The sequence below is a fragment of the Antechinus flavipes genome, chromosome 4, assembly GCF_016432865.1.
Source record: "Antechinus flavipes isolate AdamAnt ecotype Samford, QLD, Australia chromosome 4, AdamAnt_v2, whole genome shotgun sequence".
NCBI lineage: Eukaryota > Metazoa > Chordata > Mammalia > Dasyuromorphia > Dasyuridae > Antechinus > Antechinus flavipes.
In genome coordinates this window covers 384,214,010-384,232,191 of record NC_067401.1, presented here as the reverse complement: position 1 = coordinate 384,232,191, position 18,182 = coordinate 384,214,010, and the positions used below count along the sequence as shown (strand labels likewise).

The 18,182-nt window shown below is 41.5% G+C and overlaps 1 protein-coding gene and 1 long non-coding RNA gene across 3 annotated transcripts in view; one reads left to right on the top strand and one right to left on the bottom strand.

Moving 5' to 3' along the window:
• The first annotated feature begins 171 nt into the window (after window positions 1-171).
• On the top strand, window positions 172-11,755 carry LOC127562671 (uncharacterized). Of its 2 annotated transcripts, XR_007953749.1 has the most exons (4): window positions 172-265; window positions 970-1,040; window positions 9,364-9,533; window positions 11,658-11,755. It is a non-coding gene; the product is annotated as an uncharacterized LOC127562671 (long non-coding RNA). The 2 variants fall into 2 exon arrangements; XR_007953748.1 differs by lacking the exons at window positions 9,364-9,533; window positions 11,658-11,755 and adding an exon at window positions 4,998-5,082.
• The window catches only part of PIK3C2B (phosphatidylinositol-4-phosphate 3-kinase catalytic subunit type 2 beta), a 73,686-nt gene continuing 59,792 nt past the window's right edge, over window positions 4,289-18,182 (bottom strand). The window contains exons 23-34 of the mRNA XM_051998559.1: window positions 17,680-17,809; window positions 17,162-17,298; window positions 14,728-14,897; window positions 13,299-13,455; window positions 12,768-12,877; window positions 11,721-11,922; window positions 11,167-11,291; window positions 9,022-9,139; window positions 8,297-8,378; window positions 7,658-7,764; window positions 6,595-6,723; window positions 4,289-6,422 (exon numbers count right to left, since the gene is read on the bottom strand). Coding sequence (XP_051854519.1) covers window positions 6,234-6,422; window positions 6,595-6,723; window positions 7,658-7,764; window positions 8,297-8,378; window positions 9,022-9,139; window positions 11,167-11,291; window positions 11,721-11,922; window positions 12,768-12,877; window positions 13,299-13,455; window positions 14,728-14,897; window positions 17,162-17,298; window positions 17,680-17,809 — 1,656 coding nt within the window. The 3' untranslated portion in view covers window positions 4,289-6,233. The remainder of the gene's footprint in view (window positions 6,423-6,594; window positions 6,724-7,657; window positions 7,765-8,296; window positions 8,379-9,021; window positions 9,140-11,166; window positions 11,292-11,720; window positions 11,923-12,767; window positions 12,878-13,298; window positions 13,456-14,727; window positions 14,898-17,161; window positions 17,299-17,679; window positions 17,810-18,182) is intronic.

Sequence of the window (18,182 nt, the reverse complement as noted above, 5' to 3'; positions counted from 1 at the left end):
ATGTGCGCGCGTGCGCAGTAGGGTCGTTCTGGTCTCCTAGGACACCAGCCCTCCCACCCTCGAGGCTGATGACAGGCGGTAGGAGGAAGTGAAATTCAAAGGGTAGCCCGAAGCCCTTAGTAGCCTCGAGTTGCAGTGTCAACGCACGGTCTATACCTACATGCCAATTTGCAGGGCTTCAGTATCGGTGGGTGCTGAGGGGGGAGCCTCGTGATCTTTGACTGGAGGAGTGATGCATTCGCTAGACATGCTAGCGCTTAGATGAGTAAGTCTCTTCTTGTGACAGAGGAAAAAATTCTGAACCCAAGCATGAATCACATGCTCTCTCAGCTTTGGAGACACTGAAATGATGCCCGATCGCCTGGGTACCGCTCCCTTCTGGGCTATCCCAAAGGGGGAAACTGAGGTCACAGAGGAGCCGGAAGGTCACAGAGGCCGAGCGAGATTGACAGTCCCCAGAGGTCTGTCTTACTTCTCACTCTTTGCCAGTACCGAGCAATTCATATTTGACCATCTTCCAAGCCAGGTGTTCTAAGTGCCCAGGCTGGTTCCCAGACCTAAAATAAACCCCAGGTGGGGGGGAACCTTCTTTTGGTCAGGCTGTGGGAGTGTTAGCTGCTGGAATTTTGTTTACCCTTGTAAACAGGTTTGTTTTTCCCCTAAAGAGGGAAGAAAGGTGTTTTGGTTTATTGGAAGACAGGGGCAGCAAGAAGTAGGCGCCAGCTCCCTCTAATCAAGGGGATAACTTCAGAAGACTAAAGGATGAAGGGTTCTCTTAACTCCCAGCAGTATAGAAGCAAAACATCCACACGTGGTCAGGCGTGACCAATGTGTTGATTTGTTTTGATCATTTCTGCTTGTGACAAGGGTTATTAGGAGGGAGGAGTCACAGGGAAATGACAACTGATCGAAAAAGAATGCTAATTAAAATATTTTGAAGTAAACTTTAAAAAATGATTTGCTTCATAGGTGGAAAGGCAATAGAACTAGAAGTGAATTCATATTCTAATTCTCATTACAAGAAGGAGGTGCTAACAAAGGTAAGTGACCTGGTCAAGAGCACACAAACAGGTAGGTAGGACTCCTTATGTAGGCAGGAATCTACCCACAACTGGCACTTCTGGAAACATCTCACTTATCCCCTGATGCTGATGCCTCAGGACAAGGATATTATTAAATAGAACAAAATAATAATTTGTTGAGATCATAGCACCTCCTTTCCAGTGACTAGAAATCTTAGACTGTTGTTTATAACATAACCCTGAGCAAAGTCCTTTTCCATTCATATAATACTGTCACATGCCTCTGTCTCCCAAGCCATTCACTGGAGATAGTCCCCACCTCTCAAAATCATTCTGAATGTGATGAGATTATGAATTACTCAGAGACCAGAAGTCACCTACCACGGGTATAACCAAAGACAAATCACTTAACTGCTACGTGCCTGTGTCCTAAACTATAAATTGAGAGGGTTGGACTAGTGTGTCTCAGAATTCCTTTCCAAGTCTTTCATTTTCTGATCCCACAATGTTCCTATGATCTGTCTAAATCAGAAAGGTGAAATTTAGTGATCTCTAAGGTCCCTTTCAATTTAAAAATCCTATCATTCTATTAAGCTTCTTTACTACAACATACATGAAAAATGAAATGTCAACACACCAATAACGTGCCTCTTTAAACTTATCAATTGTAGGGTAGGAACAGGGGAGCTCTGTACACATTGATAAGGAGGAAGGTTACCATGGATCTGGAAGTATTTTCAGAAGAGAAGACCAGCTGCCCTTAGCTGATCTAAATGAGGCACTCAGTCAGAAAGCTGTTAAAAACCCTGAATGATGACTATTATAGGGAGTAATTTTGCTGAGGCTCTGTGTAAGGTCTTGGAAGAAGGGATAGAAAGTAGGCAAGAGATTCTTGCTGTCTAAAGATTCGATTGCCTTTTCTGTTTATATTCCTAGCATTTAGCACAGTTTGCATTTAGGATGTGCTAAATGCTTTATTCTTTTAATTAAGGGGACTTGTTACCTGCCACCTCTAATTTCAAATCTAATGCTCTTTCTACTGAATCATCCTTTCTTTTTGTTGTTCAGCTCTTTGTATCGGACTCATCATGACTTCATTTGAGGGTTTGTTTGTTGTTTTTTTTTTTTTTTGGCAATGATACTGGATTGGTTTTCCATTTCCTTCAATTTACAGATTAGGAAACTGAGGTGAACAAGGTAAAGTGACTTGCCCAGATTCCCACAGTGAGTGAGCGTCTGAAACTGGATTTGAACTCAAGAAAATCCAGGTCGGGCACTCTGTGCACTATGATACCATATGTCTTTCTTTGTCATACCTCTATCATACTCCTCCGCACCTTCATCCTCTTCCAGTCCTAAAGATACTCATTTGTTGATCTATATTCGTAAAACTCTATAAGGAGAAATGTTCTACAAATTGCCTTTACTTGGATTAACACATTTAAGTTCCCTGGTTCCAGAAACATTGGGTTGTTTGGGTTGTTTTTCTCCCCCCCCCCCCCAACTCTTTTGAAGTTCCAAAGTACAGAGCAGTGGCGACACCTTATGGCCAATAACGCATCTTGCAGTTAGTTAATTTTCATCATTCACTAAACAGAAAAACCCCAAGGAATTCCCTCTTCAAATATCCCCTCCCTCAGTTTCTGTATGACTCACTACTGGAAAATTTATAAAATGTCTGAGTAGATTCCCCATCCTCTGTTTCCATTATCATCATCATCATTCACCATCATCACCACCACAATCTGAGGAAAAAAGAACTCTTTTCCTCTGTACAGCTTTAGTAAAAGATCTACCACTACCTTCCACCCTGTTTCATTCCTCATTATATATATTAACTTTGATTATACTATGTATTTTTTTACGTGTATATGTGGTATCTCCCTCCAGCCAACCATTAAGATCCCTAAGGTCAAATTCTGCTACAGTTTCATCACTCTTTTGTGGCTACATTTTGTATCATTCACACTAGGAGCATAATAAATGTTGCTGAGCCGAATTTAAAATAAACTCGATTTGGAATTTGAAGACCTAGGATTGAATTCCAGTTCTACTAACTACTACCTAAATGACTTTTGAAAAGTAACTTATGGCATTCTTCCATTTTCTCCTTGAAGTCATTGTATGATCTTTTCCAGCTGGAAGTCATATCAAGTGCTCAGTTCCAGTGGGACAGGACAGCATTCCCCTTCTCTACTAGCAGGGGAAGTTTAGGGCAAAAACATGCCAAATTGGGATCTATTGAAGGAAATGCAAATATTTATCCTGGAGAAGAGACATCTCAGAAACCTTAAATGGAAAAGAGGGCAGAATTAGGGAGAAAATGGGAATTGATACAGAGGAAAAGTTCAGTCTTTCCTTTAAAAAATTTCCTAAGGATTAGAGATGCCAGTGAGGTGCCTTGGGTGCAAGTTCCTTATCACTAAAGATCTTTAAACAGAGGGTAGTTAGCATTTGTGCAGAGTGTGGTACAGGAGATGCCTGAGGAGGTCCAGATTGGAATAGATGACCTTGGAGATTCTTTATAAAAGGCTGTGGTTTTATATACTAAAATTTCTTGCAAAGACAAGGTTATTACTGGAAATTAGCCCAATATTTCATATTACCTTTTACTTAATGCTTCAATATAGCAACTGCTGTCTGGGAACCACCCAAGCCAAGAACACAAGGGTTTAATTACCAGGTGGTTGACCTTATGGTGGGGAATTCTTTGGCCATGATGACTCAAAATATGATAAAAAAAAAAAAAAAGGTCGTAAAAGATTCAATAAGGGTTTAAGGAAATTTGTGGATAATTTGGGAGGGGGGTGGTGGTTGAAAACTGACTATTCTGGGATTTGTAGTTCAGAAAGATAATCTCTCAGAACTACAAATCCCAGGATGCCAATTCTTTCTCAAAATGTATGAGTTGGATACACAATGGATTGTGGGAAACCAGAGTTGCCTCTCAAAACATCCTGACATTTTCCAGTTGCCTTCATAAAGGACAAATGTGCCTTCCCATATATCCCATGGTACTAGTACCATGAATAGAATCCTGAGCTGAATATCCCATGATTCTGATCCAGTAAAATAATTTTCATGTGAACAGTTGAAGCATTTGAGTTATAGGCATTTCTTTTTAGCAGGCTAGCCTTTACCTAAATAACAAATGGAAACATCCCAAATAGAAGTGGATTTTCTTGGAAGTCTAATGAGATAAGATGTTTGATTTACACCAGATGTTTTGAACCCAAACCTCTCAGCTTTGAAAACTATCCAGTCCGTTCCTTGAATGTTATTTATTAAAAAATACAATTCCAGAGAAAGTGAGAAACACATGGGGCCATGGGGAAATGGGTACAGTACTGAAGCCTCTTTCGACCAAGGCTGCTAGGGTATACAAAATAAAATAAGCTCCAAGCAATGGCCGTAAAACACTCGTGGTCCATTCATCTGGAAGGCCCCACATGCAAGTTTAATGGGATAACAACAAGAGCCCAGCTTCCTTCTCTGCTCTTTTTAATATAAAAGAAAAATAGAGACTTTGGGACTAATGTTGTTTCATCCAACTGGAGCTGTATTCTCCAATCCTTGAAAGAATACATACACAAAAGCTTTATGGATCAGGGGGTTTCTGATCCTAGAAGACAGAGTGTTGAATGTCGCGGTGAGGAAAACTGAAACAACTGAAGGAGTGGTTTCTGACCTCATTTCTTTCCACTTTCTATTACAGGACTTAAGGAAGAAGCATTTTAACTACTCTAATACACAGTTTTTAATATAATGTTCAAAGTCTCTTCTTTGCTCCAGAAGACCCTGAAAAATGAAACCCCAAAGGTAGCATTCAACATTCAGAGGTGGAAGACTAAAGGTCTATAAGGGAGGTGATCATGACTTCCACTCCAATTCCTTGTCAGTCAAACCAAGAAAAGTAAAAGACAAAAAGCAGCAGTTCAGGCTTTTTTCTAACAGTTCCATCTCATTTCACTCCAGTCACAGATATCCCTTGAGCTCCAGACTGGATAGATGGATAGGATTGTGGAAAGGAAGAAACCGTTATATAAAAAGAAGACAGCCAAATAAGAAAAGAAAATTAGTCCGAGAATAAGAAGGAAAAAGAAAAATGAAAAGTGGTGAGGAAGGAATGCTTCTCAGAAATGACCTGAAAGGCAGACAAGTTGATTTATTTTCTCTTGACCCCAGCCTCTGTCTGGCTCAGAATCCAGACCACCCAGGTGAGGGCTGCTTATTTTGAGATCCAATATGATATTTTGTCCCATCAGAGGAAATATAGAGGGAAAGATGAAAGCAAATCCCTGGTAATGTCCTGAAGAGGACCCAATGGGTAGTAGGGGGAAGGAATGGAACACTGGGAAGGGGTGGAAGACAAGGTGATCAGATCAGATCCTACTGAAGTGAGGGAGTGAGGTGAATCAGTTCCCCAGAAGAGCATGGTCCCCTGAGCATCAGTCACCCCTGGTAGGACCTCAGAAATGGAAGGCCCTTCCTTACACATGTACAAATTATACAGCTCTCCTTTGGAAGCAAAATCTCTTAACAGGCACAGAGGAGCAGGCATCTCTCCTAGTATATGCTCCCCTACCTTTCCCTCTCTCTCCCAGCCTTCCCCCTAGAGGGGAGGACGACTCTAGGAGGGATCATAATGGACTCCCTTCCCTGTCCCCCACACAAAAAATAATTCCTATGGATAGAAGAAAAAAACCCTAGGGAAAAGTCCAATAAGAACCTTATCAATAATACAAAAGAATAGCAAACATTCTTCCCACCCCCACCCCCCTACTAAGGCATATGCCAATTTTCATAATGCCTTCCTGTCCAGTTAGGACAAAATTACTATTTCATTTTTTAAAAATAAAAATTAAGATATCCACCCCTCTCATCTTAAAAAAAAAAAAAAGTTTCCCCAATGTCCCCACCCTGTCCCCATCCCAACCCCAACCAGTCATTGCTCCCTTGACACAAGGTAAACTTAAAACTCTGTTGCACCCTTGCAGCCATGATGGAATTGCCCATCACAACTCGAGTTCAATCTGAGGATAGAGGGATAAGGAAAGATTGCTCTCTTCCCCCTCCCATCATTGGAGGCTAGATCCACCTGGATAGGTGATAAAATGCTCCTAGGGCCATGACTTTGCCCATTTTCAAGAAAAGGAAGTGACTCAGGTTCTGCCATCATCCTGATGGTCCTGGGCCATGGCTCTGCTGGGCTCACACAATCCCATGGCTTCGGGATCCTAGTTCAAACCAGCCCATCTTCTCCTGCGTCAAGTCCAGTTCCCGAAGACGTATGTGAACCTCCCCAAGGAGGACGTTTTCCCAGAATCCTTGCTCACTTAGTACACTCAATTGCAAGTCCCGCTGCTGGAGGTCTCCTTTAGGGATCCCATCATACACCAGCTGTAAAAGCAGGAAAATAAAGAAAAAAAAGTGTGAAAGAGTGAAATGAAAGTCCCTAGGGAGAGGAGGAGGAGGAAGGAGGAGGGGAATTATAGTCTCCCAGGTATACAGAGATAAAAATTTACCACTTATATATACCCTGCCTTTGATTTTACTAGATTTCTCCACGCACCATCTCATTGTAGGTCGGGTTGCAGGTTTTCCGGGCCACTTTAGTTTTCCTCTTGGTGGTTTTCTGAGGGTCAGGGAGGAGATAAATCTTCACATAGGGATCAGGATCATTCCCATCCTGGAGCAGCTGCTGCAGATAAGATGCAAAATGTGATCAACTCCTCCTCCTAAAACTTTTTCTTCCATATACTCACCATCTCTTTTAGCTGCACCAATCCTAGGTTCTCATCAGGAATATATCTTCCTACAAATATTCCCTTATTAAAAACCTATTTTGATGACTCAATGTGGCCTTGGAATTCAAAAACCTAAATTCTGGCAGATTCTACCAACTTGAAAGGGCTTGGTATATAGGTCTTCTCTGCTGTCTAGGAACCAACCTAGTAAAGCTTAGAGAAGACCGGCTACCAGGTGATTAACAGGACATTACAGACTGGGGGTGGGGGAGGAGGGATGGGGGTGGTAAATAGGAGCTTTCATAAGAGAGGGAAGGGACTGAAGTGATAGGGGATAAAAGGAGATATGGCTGAGTTGGAAATTTTTATTAATTGGGTTGCTTAGCAAACTATCCAATTCATGAAGGAGTATGTAATTAAATATTAAATTATGTGATAGGAACCCAAAGAAAGTAGAAATCAATGGGAACTTGTTGGAAAGATCTATATAGGAACCAGCACTTGCATTAGATCTTGAAGGATGGGTAAAATAAAATCAGTCATGTCCAATATTCCTGATCCCATTTGGGATTTTCTTGACAAAATGTTGTTTTGACATTTCCCTTCCTAACTCATTTTACAGATGAGAAAATGGGGTTAAGTGACTTGCCTAGGGTCACACAATCTGACAGAGATCAGATTTAAACTTAGAAGATAAATATTTCTGACTTTAGGCCTGGCACTCTGTTCACTAGGTCATCTGGTTGCTCTACTGAGTCATACAGGATTTGATATGGAAGTCACTCAGGACAAGAGGAAGGAAGAATCAAGGAAAGGGTTAAGCCAGTCAGTATAAATACAGGGAAAACAAAGATTGTTGACCCAGATTTCCCTGGGCTTAGCACTTACCAGGCCCCGGATATGCATCACCATGATGAACAACTTATTGTTTTTGTAGGAGATGGATAACTTCACTTCTCCCCCTACCTTCCCCACTGGACGGGCCCATGTGCCATCTATAGAAATCAAAAGGAAAACTAAAAATAGAATGAATTCTAATCATTTCCCTGCAATTTGGTTAATTAATTCTGCCTCCTGCTCTGCCTTCACCAGTTTCTCGTTACCCAATCAGGGAATGAGAATGCTGACCCTGAATACATTAGGAATCTCCTAGGTGATTTCAGTCTGAGTGGTGCTGTGGAAAGCAGCACAGTCTAATGGGAAGTACACTAGACTGAAAGCTTTCAATCCCATTGTGTTCCTTAGTGCCTACATCTCTGTGCCTCAGTTTCCTCCTCTGTTACTAGGTGATCTAGGAACAGAATGGATATAGAAATGAGGACAGAGAAGTATAACTATTAATCATCTCCTTGATAGGACCCAGAAGAAGGAGCTATATAAAAAATATGCTGCAGCATAAGAAAATAGAGGGAGCGGGCCTAAGAATAGGAGATTAGGGGTAGGGTAGCTGACTAGAGACAGAAAAGGCCCTAAAAGACCAGAAGGAAAGACTTTGGAGAAGGAGCTAGTCCCGGAGCAGACTCGTACCTGAGGATTTGGGAGCTGGGCTGATGCCAGCAGCCTTGTCATCTCTGGGCAAGGGGTGGAAGAAGGTGTACACCAAATCACACTAGAAGAAAAGCACAATCCATTCAAAGTCAAGGACAATTCTTCCTGGCTCTGATTTCCCTCCTGAAATCCTGAAGCCCTGGATCAGGTTCTTCCCACCAACTGCTACCTACCTAATTCTGGTTTTGTGCCCCAACCAGGGAAACTTCTCACCTTGCCCGGTCTCTCTGCCCTGCCCATACACCCTAGCCCACTCATGTGCAGGTCATCTGCTCTGTACTTTGCTAAATCTTGCTCTCTCCTTCTTTAACAAACAGCCCCAAACTTCCCTTTTCTCCAGGAAACTTTCTATGACTAACTGCCTCTGACTCTGATCCCCCTGATTCTCCCACGATCCCTATGAATGCATGTTGATTCCCATAGTTAAGATGACTTATGTTTCTCTCATTTGTATGGCCTCTATTGGACCAGGAGCTTCCCAAAGGGCAGTGAAGGCCAGATTCTACACAGAGAGGGTGCTGATTGCAGACTACTAATTATAATAAATAAAAGGAAATGGCCAAAGAATTATCGAGACTTTCAGGTCATCTTTGACAGAGATCTCTCAGGGTCTCCTCTGCACCTTCTTCCCCTCCACCATATTCTAATTTCTTCTTTTCCAATCCCTTCAACACCACTCCTACCCTATGAATAGGGATGCCCACCTCTGCCACCTCTGGGGACGAATGGATCAGATGCCAGATATAACCATTTAGTAGTTCCTTCCTCCGTTCCGCCACAGCCTCACCTCTAGATCGACCAATCACAAATCTGCTGGGAAAGCTGGGATGGGAATGAGGAATACCATAGGAGGAGAGAGGGGAGAGGGTGACAAACAAAAGAGTTACTCTTCAACTTTCGAAAGCTGGCAATATTGCCATTGATCAGACCCAAATTTCTTCAAGGTCTCCCCTTAACCTGGGACCTTTTTCCTTTTCACAAAATCTAAGAACTAGAAGGGACCTAAGTCTAAGTCCTCCATCACATAAAGTGTTCCATTTGTCTAGGTTCAGAGGACATAAGCATATCTTGGTCTAACTCCTTAATGCCTCAAGATAGCATCAAACCAGCTGCTGCCTTGGAACGAACCTGGCAAAGAATGGAAAAACTCACCAATGACAGACTGAATTGCTCCTGGAAAAATAATCATAAAGGCATACTCCCACCTCCTGAAGAGGTAATTTTAACAACTTAAATTTTAACAACTTAAATTAAGTAACTTTAATAAGTTTTTATAACTTAAAACTGCAGTGGCTTTTAGGACATCTTGTATTTACTAGTACATTGGGTAGTAGCCAAAAAAAGTGCAAACAAAACAGATGCCCCTCGATTGGGGAATAACTAAACAAATTTGGTGCATGATAGTAATTGACTCTCACAGTACAGTAAGAAATGATGACTAGGAGGGCAGCTAATGGATAGAGTCCTGAAGTCAAAAGGACCCGAGTTCAAATGTAGCCACAAACACTTAACACTGCCTAGCTGTGTAACTCTTAGCAAGGCATTTAACCCCAATTTCATCAGCCAAAAAAAAAAGAAAAAGAAAAAGAAATGATGACTATGATGGATACAAGAACCTCAGGAAAGCATACAAACCACTGCAAGGTGATACAAACAGATACAGATTACAGAAAAGCAATATATCCAATGACCACAAGAATATAAATAAAAAAGCATAACAATAAATTCAAATGATTAGAAGAGAATGTTGGGAAACTATAATGATCAATTGAGATAAAAATTATAATGATCAAATGAGATGAAGCATCTTTTTTTAAATGAATAGGATATTTGGAAGACAGTTGGAAAAAGGTACACATTGTTAGGACAACTTTGAAAGCTACAGGTTGATTTTATTCTATATATTTAAAAACAAAAGCAGGCAATACATAATAGAAAATTTTAGTTTTGTGTATAATTCCTCATTTTTTTGTTCTACTATGTACATACAAAAAACCCAGCCCATTTGGTGATTCGGAATAAAAAATTACAATGAATTTTTTAGTTTTCTTTTTCTTTTGTGAGGCAATTGGAGTTGTGACTTGTGCAGGGTCATATAGCTAGGAAGTGTTAAGTGTCTAAAGCTGGATTTTAAACTCTCCTGACTCCAGGGCTGGTGCTCTATCTACTACGCTATGTAGTTATCCCTGAGTTTTTTAAAAGGTAAAAAAAGAAAAATTTGACTAGGATAAATGCAAGACAGGGGTATTAGAAAGGAAAACTATAATGCCTAAGGGTGGCTCCAAAGAAGAAATATGAAGGGAGGAAATTATTAAATTATTAATTAAGGTATATCTATAGTGCCTATTATATGCACAGGCACTAAGCTCTTTTAGAAATATTATCTACTCTGATCCTTACAACCCCCAAGAAGCAGGTACTATTATGATTCCCCATATTATGAAGAAAATGATACAGCTAGATTTGCTCAGAATCACACAGCAGCTAGTATCTGGGACCAGATTTGAATTCAGGTTTTCTACCTAGATGCCTGATGTGTGGCTTAACTTTGCTAAATTGCTTCTCTCCCCCTCCCCCTTCTTTATTCTGTTATGAGGGATGGCTTTTATGGAAGGAGAAAGTCAGGAATGTAGGTGATATAAAAGCAGGGCCTGTTTGCCTTTCTTTGTATCCCTAGGACTTAGCATAGTTCCCAGTACACAATAGCCACTTCTTAAATGTTTATTGACTGACAAAATTTAGATTAAAAAAAAAATCTAAAGCCCTTCTGCCCTGAGCCTCGATCCGCCATCACCAAAGCATTGCCCCATTGTGCATTAACAAAGAGCTACCAGGCAGTGGCTGGATACCTGGGCAGATGGAAAGTAGGGAAGAGAAGGCGCAGCTTGTTGTGTAGTTCCTGGAACTCCTCAAAGGTCCGCTGGATGTAGACAGCTTCGTGGGCGTTCTCACGCATCACCTTCACCACATAGATCTGCAAAGGACCAGAGTCTGTTCTGTGCCCTCCCTGCCCACTTTCCCCAGAGGATTTCTATTTGTTTGGGGAGATAGGGCTAAGAACAGAAAGGAAGATTAAGAAAAGAACCTGAGTCTTTGAGAAAGTTTTAGTGATCCTCCTTAAACAGAGACCCAGAATCTACTGGACTCTCCAAATGGCGAGAAAATATCGGTGGCAAATAATAAGTAATGCTTTCTTTGGCCCACTTCACAAAATAGATACTCAAACTGAAAGGAAAGATCATCTGGCCCATTTCTTACTTCAGGCAACTATAGCCACAGTCACGTGGCTATAAAAGGAAAGGGTGCTGACATCCTTCTAACACATTTGGGTCCTTCTCAGATCAAGAGGAGGATTGTTCCCCTAAGCTGGAGTCCACGGGGAATGGAACAGGAGGACACGTACATAGCCTTTGTGGGGGTGGAAGACTTTCTCATGACGACAAAGGAAGACATCACTGATGCGTCCAGAGCTCTTAAGGGTGTAAGTACGAGGGGCAAAAGAGAGCGTCAGCCGGTCGTCAGAGCCTGTGAACTTCATCTGCGCCAAGTTGTGGATGAAGAAATTGAGCTTTGTGGCTACACTGCCCAGGCTGGACTCTATTAACCTGTTGTAGGATGGTAAGGAAATAAGAGGAAATAAAGCCGTTGGATCCTTCTAGGTCTCTTCTGCATAAGATACCTTTCCTTCCCTGCACTTCACAGCAAAGTACTTGTTGCCTTCTCGCATATTTACAAATAATTTTGATTTCTGGACCTGTGATTTCATTTGTATAAGGAACTCTTGGTGAGGAAATCTCTTCTACTAGTTTAGATCATCAACTTCTTTGCAACTTAGAGATGTTTGGGTCATTGAGAGGGGGCCCAGGGTCATGTTTCACTGTGTATAAGGCAAGGACTTAAACCCAGCTCTCAATCTTCCATGCTACAATTATTTTGTATTGTAGTTATTAATGAGTAGCTTCTCTAAGTTTAAGAAAGACAGTCTTCACCCACCCTAGCATCCCATTCTGGTAAGCCCTTGCTTGTGGAATCAAATCATCAAGATGAAAACATGGATTAGTGCAAAGTACAGAACCACAGACTTAGCACCAGAAGGGATCTTAGAAATCATCTGGTCCATTATTCCTTCCCCTCCCCTATTTTACATATAAAAGAAACTGAGGTCAACAGAGGTAAATCCATCCCTTCTGATTTCATTGTAAAAAACCCTTCACTGATGGTTCATATTTTCATATTTAAAGGGCAATGTCTCCCAAACAAATTCAGACAGAAAGACGGAGACCCAGAAATGAAGTCGTTTGCCCATCAAAATTCACACTACAACTCATAGTTGCATAGCTAAAAATAGCATCTCCCTCTACCCCAGCAACCCAACTGTGCCATCTCAAGTCCCCAACACCAGCTCTGCCCTTTCTCAAAGGGAGCACAGCTGTAGCACTCAGGACATTACCGAGTGAAGTAGGTAGTAGCATTGGCTTCTGTGTCCTGCGGTCTCAAGGCATCATACACATACTTGAGGTCCTCGAGGTCTGAAAGCTCCGGGATCCCACAAGACAACATCTGGGGAAGCGGTAAAGAGAAGAAGTTGTGGAGGTGACTTTCACGTCAGCCCCCGCCATGGGGACTCCCTTTACTACCGTGGGGGTTAATAGTGGGGAGAATCAGCCAAGAGGGCCCGAGAAACTGAACAAAAATGAGGCACCAGAGAAATGATGACTCAATTCAAGAAGTATTTATGAGCAGCCTGCTGAGTGCCAAAGCACTGGGCTAAGGGCTGGCAACATAGACAAAAAGCAACATCCCTGTCCTTAACTGAGGAATAGTAACAATAAAAACTGACACTTATATAGCAATTTAAGGCACATTATTAATTTGATCAGACACCCCACAGCAAGGCAAGGGGAGTGGGAGTGGGGGTTAAAATATCAGGCTATATCAGGCTTCAGGGAAGAAGCAATTAGAGGAGGATGAGTTCTCTCACCAGGCCCAGAAGGTTGAGGAAGAGGTGGGTATGCTTTCTAATGAGGTTGTAGGCTTGGCAGCAAAGGTCCACAAAGTCATGGAAGCGGCTGGATGGTTTGTCACCCCCATTGATGACATACGCCATGTCAGAGGTAAAGACAAAGGGGGCACGGTCCCTGGGCAAGAGAAACATACAGATAGAGGTGAGGTTAAAATGAAAGACAAATCCTATACATCAATACATATTAACTCATCTATCCATCTCCCTGCAAGAAGAACAATTTGTCTCAACCAAGACAAGTGGTACTATCTAAATCAGTTTTGGGGGTGTTTTTTGGTCCTGTGGTATTATCAGTAATGGGAACCAAAAGGTAGAAACTTCCTCTATCAATTTATGGTCCCAGAAATTATTTGCCACACTGAAAGAATAAGTGAATCTCTAATTATTGTTATAATTATTATTTTAAAGACTAGATTGTGCTCAGGCTGGACATATAATAGTGTTTGACAGACCAGATCCCAGTACTTATTGACATAGGAGTTTTGACCTCCATTTCTGACTCCTCTCTAGTTGTCCTCTCCTTAAGTAATTGAATAACCTTCTTTTTTACTTTTATACATGCTTTTTATTTACTTATTTTTCTCAATAGTATTTTATTTTTCCAAATCCACATAAAGATAGTTTTCAACATTCATTTTTTTAAGACTTGGTGTTCCAAATTTTTCTCTCTTATCTCCCTCCCCAAGACAGCAAGCAATCTGATATAAGTTAAATATATTTCCATGTTTGTCATATTGTGCAAAAAAAAAAAAAAATCAGTGGGTAACCTTTTTGCTGAGGGATCACCATACTGGTGCCAGACTTGAGGAGGACATTGTATTGACTTTAACTCACTGCAGCTCAGCACTCCCAAGCTTAGATAATTTACCAACCTCAGCCTCCTCAATAATAAGTATAGGTGTGTATTGTTGCACTTGATTAATTAAAATTCTTCTTTTGACTGAGGCAATTGGGGTTCAGTAACTCATCCAGGGTCACATAGCTAGGAAGTCTGAGACTAGATTTGAACTCAGGTCCTCCTGACTTCAGGGCTGATGCTTTATCCACTGCACCACCTAACTGCCCCAAATAAAATTCTCAAGAGATCTCTAAGGGAAAAGACTCCATGACCTTCCAGAATCAAAACATCCATACAGTCAGTTTCCATGTAGTTAGACTCAGTCCTTCTAGCTGCAATTTAAGTCAATTCTCAAGATGTGTTGGAAATAGCTTATTTTCACTTTCCTTCATTAACTTTTTATGTCACAAGGAACATGATTAAACTGATCCCGAGTCTTCTCTTCCCTAGGCTAACAAACTCTACGGGCCTGTCACCCATTTCCCAGCAATGAAACATTTCAATTGACCTCACACATAAATGCATCACTTTCCCTGGAGGCCCTCTCACCTCTTGATGTTGCCAAACATCTGAGCATGGCCCAAGAAGCGACCAAAATCAATGTGGAACATGTGGCCCGTGGTCTTGAGCATGATGTTGTCATTGTGCCGGTCACAGATGCCCAGGACGTAGGTGGCCACGCAGCAGCCAGCACAGGAGTAGATGAAATTCTCCACAGCCTAGAGGAAAGAGAGCATGGTACTGGCCAAGGGACAACGGGGCCCTAGGTCTGTCCTGCCTGAATGGATTTACGTGAGAGCCCGCTGGAGAGGGAAAAACACTAAAGCCTTCTGTCTTGCTACCTGATCATGTACTATCCTGCCCTCTATTTCTGTATCATACTTGTTTGCATGACAAATCCTTGGTATTAAGAGAATGGTTCCTTTCTTAGCCTTTTATAGTTAACTATGAAATGAATATATTAGATATATTTGAGTTTATTCAGGATTTTACATAGTTTGCATTTTAATTCTTTGGTTCTTTGCTATTAACCCATAGCATTGTTTTAATAAATGTAATAATGCCTTTTTTTTTTTTTTTTTTTGCTGAGGCATTTGGGTTTAAGTGACTTGCCCAGGGTCACACAATTAGGCAGTGTTAAATGTCTGAAGCCAGACTTTTTTTTTTTTTTTTTTTTTAAGGATTCATTATGATTTTGAATTAATCTCTGTTGCAATTTTTTTTATAACTTTTTATTGATAGAACCCCTGCCAGGGTAATTTTTTACAGCATTATCCCTTGCATTCACTTCTGTTCCGATTTTTCCCCTCCCTCCCCCAGATGGCAAGCAGTCCTTTACATATTGAATAGGTTACAGTATATCCTAGATACAATATATGTGTGCAGAACCGAACAGTTTTCTTGTTGCACAGGGAGAATTGGATTCAGAAGATATAAATAACCTGGGAAGAAAAACAAAAAAGCAATTTATATTCATTTCCCAGTGTTCTTTCTTTGGGTGTAGCTGCTTCTGTCCATCTTTGATCAATTGAAACTGAATTAGCTCTTTATCGAAGAGATCCACTTCCAACAGAATTCATCCTCAAACAGTATCGTTGTTGAGGTATATAATGATCTCCCGGTTCTTGAAGCCAGACTTGAACTCAAGTCCTCCTGACTTCAGGGCTCTATTCACTACACCAACTAGTTTTCCCCTACAGTGCCATTTTTTTTAAAAAAGAGAAAATGGCTCATGAATACTCTAGGCACATGAATATATCCATAACAGATTTATGGTCTAAGTGACAAAGGTCAGAGATCTTGTTTATTGGGACCCTGGAAATAGCTATGGCCATATAAGAATGTGAGTAACCAGAAATCAGGAAGGTCAAAACATCCTTAAATACCTCCCAGTGCTTAAAAGGATGGCTGGCACATAGTAGGAGTTCAGTACATGCTTGTTGAATTAAAATGAACAGAATTAAATGCTCATTTGGCATTTAACTAAATCCTGAGCTGATAAAAATAATTTAACTAAGGTATGAACTTGTGGAGTTAACAGAAATCTCTGATGAAATTTTCTCCAATTGGAACATGGAAGGGGGAAATATTTTGAGCAGGGAGCCTTTAAATAATTTTTGTCTATTCTGATTAATCCCCTTGACCTCTTTTGTCCAATCCCTTTTTTCCCAAGGAATAAAATATATGTAACTAGTCCTGCAGCCACACCCTCACCATTCACTCCCACCCTCATTTTTGTAAGTTCTGTACCCTGTGCAGCTTGGGTACAAGCTGTTTGGTTTGTGTCATTTTTTCTTGGATCAGCAGTTGTCACAATAACCAAGAATGTGAAAAAACCCATTTTTCTAGTTCTCTAAGCACAGCCTTCAGCAACGCACTTCCTCATGCTTTGGTCTCAGTTCCTTCATCAATAAAATGAGTAGATTGAGGCAAATATTTGATACCATTGGGTCTCTTCCAACTGAACAATACATATGGTGGGAAAGGAATGAGAATTGGGTTTACTTCCTGAGTCCGCAATCAATTACTGTGTGACTCTGGACAAGTCACTTCTCCAAAATTAAGCCTTTGTTTCCTCCTTTGTCAAATGAAGCCATAGAACTAAATGACTAAAAGAATCCTTTCCACTGGAAAATCCTATGACAAAGAATAAAACCATGAACTCAAACCATCACTACTCCTCATCTGATAAAGGACAGGTTACTCCACAGGGAGTAACTCCAACCAGGGCTCAATCAAAATATTAATTATACCTTACAAGTTAACTACACCCCCCAATGAGGAGGGAAATCCTTCCAGAAGAAGTCATTAGACAGAGCTTCTTCACTTGTAAAATGAGGAAGCTTAAGCCACAAAGAGTTAAGCTGACTCTGCAAAAGGTCACACAGGTAATCAAGGGTGGAAGTGGGATTTGATCCCAGGCTTTGGACTTCACATGCAGTGCTCTTTCCACTGTACCACACTTCCTCTCCCAAGTTCCTACCTTCTCATATTCATCTTCCCCGGGGTTGTGCTTCTGCAGCCAGTCAGCCAAGGGTCGGTCCTTGAAGGAGCCTGTCACTCCGTGTTCCACTTGGATCTTGCGCAGAGTTTCAGCATTGGGGATCATCTCCACCATTCCTGGGAGAGAAGGGACCTAGGTCATTCAAAGGGACGGGGCTCCACGGCTAGTAAGCAAAGACCCAGCCTGATACCCATTGTAGCTTGTCCATCAAAATCCTTTCCTAACTCAAGGACAAATAAGGAGAGGGCCAGTTAGGATTTCAGGGAACTAGAGCCAACAATAATCTTGGAAAGGCAGCTTGATTCTCCACGCTTCTGCCATATGCTATCTTTCTGTGTAGCTCTGAAGGCTCTCCCGAGTAGATAAATAGCCTTAAAATGGGATGTAATCACCCTCCTGATATTCTGGTTGTTGGAGAGGAGCAGAAGAAGGTGAACAGAGGGGAGGGGTCCTCACTTCTAGCTCTGGGCCCACCTGTGCTAAGGAACCAGACTGACCTCGGCCCCGACCAGTGGAGAAACAGCGAAAGATGACCATACGCATATCCAATCCCTCTTGGATCCAGATCTTGTTCATGATTCGGATCATTTGCAAGGTTAGCATGTCCTGGCGCAGATCATCCCCGCACTGTGAGAAAGGGAGGGGCAGGGGCCCCATATAGTCAGAGCAAGACACTATGATTCCTTCATCATGAACCCTGGTACCTTCCCCTCCATCTCTTATACAAATCTTCAAGATGTGTTCCCCTGCCTCTCATCTGACACCATCAGACACCATCTCAGGGAGCTAAACATTATCATTTTTTGCTCTGTTAGAAACAAGATGAGATTCCTCTTCCACCCTCATTTTCTGAATCTTACCCCCTAATTTTTTTCTTTGGAGGGGGTAGAACTGGACCTGTGATTTCATTAAAAAAGAGGGAACTCACGGTGAGGAAATCCCCCTCTGGCAACATGGATCAGTATGTGTTTTACAACCTAAGTGGTTTTCAGGGTCATAG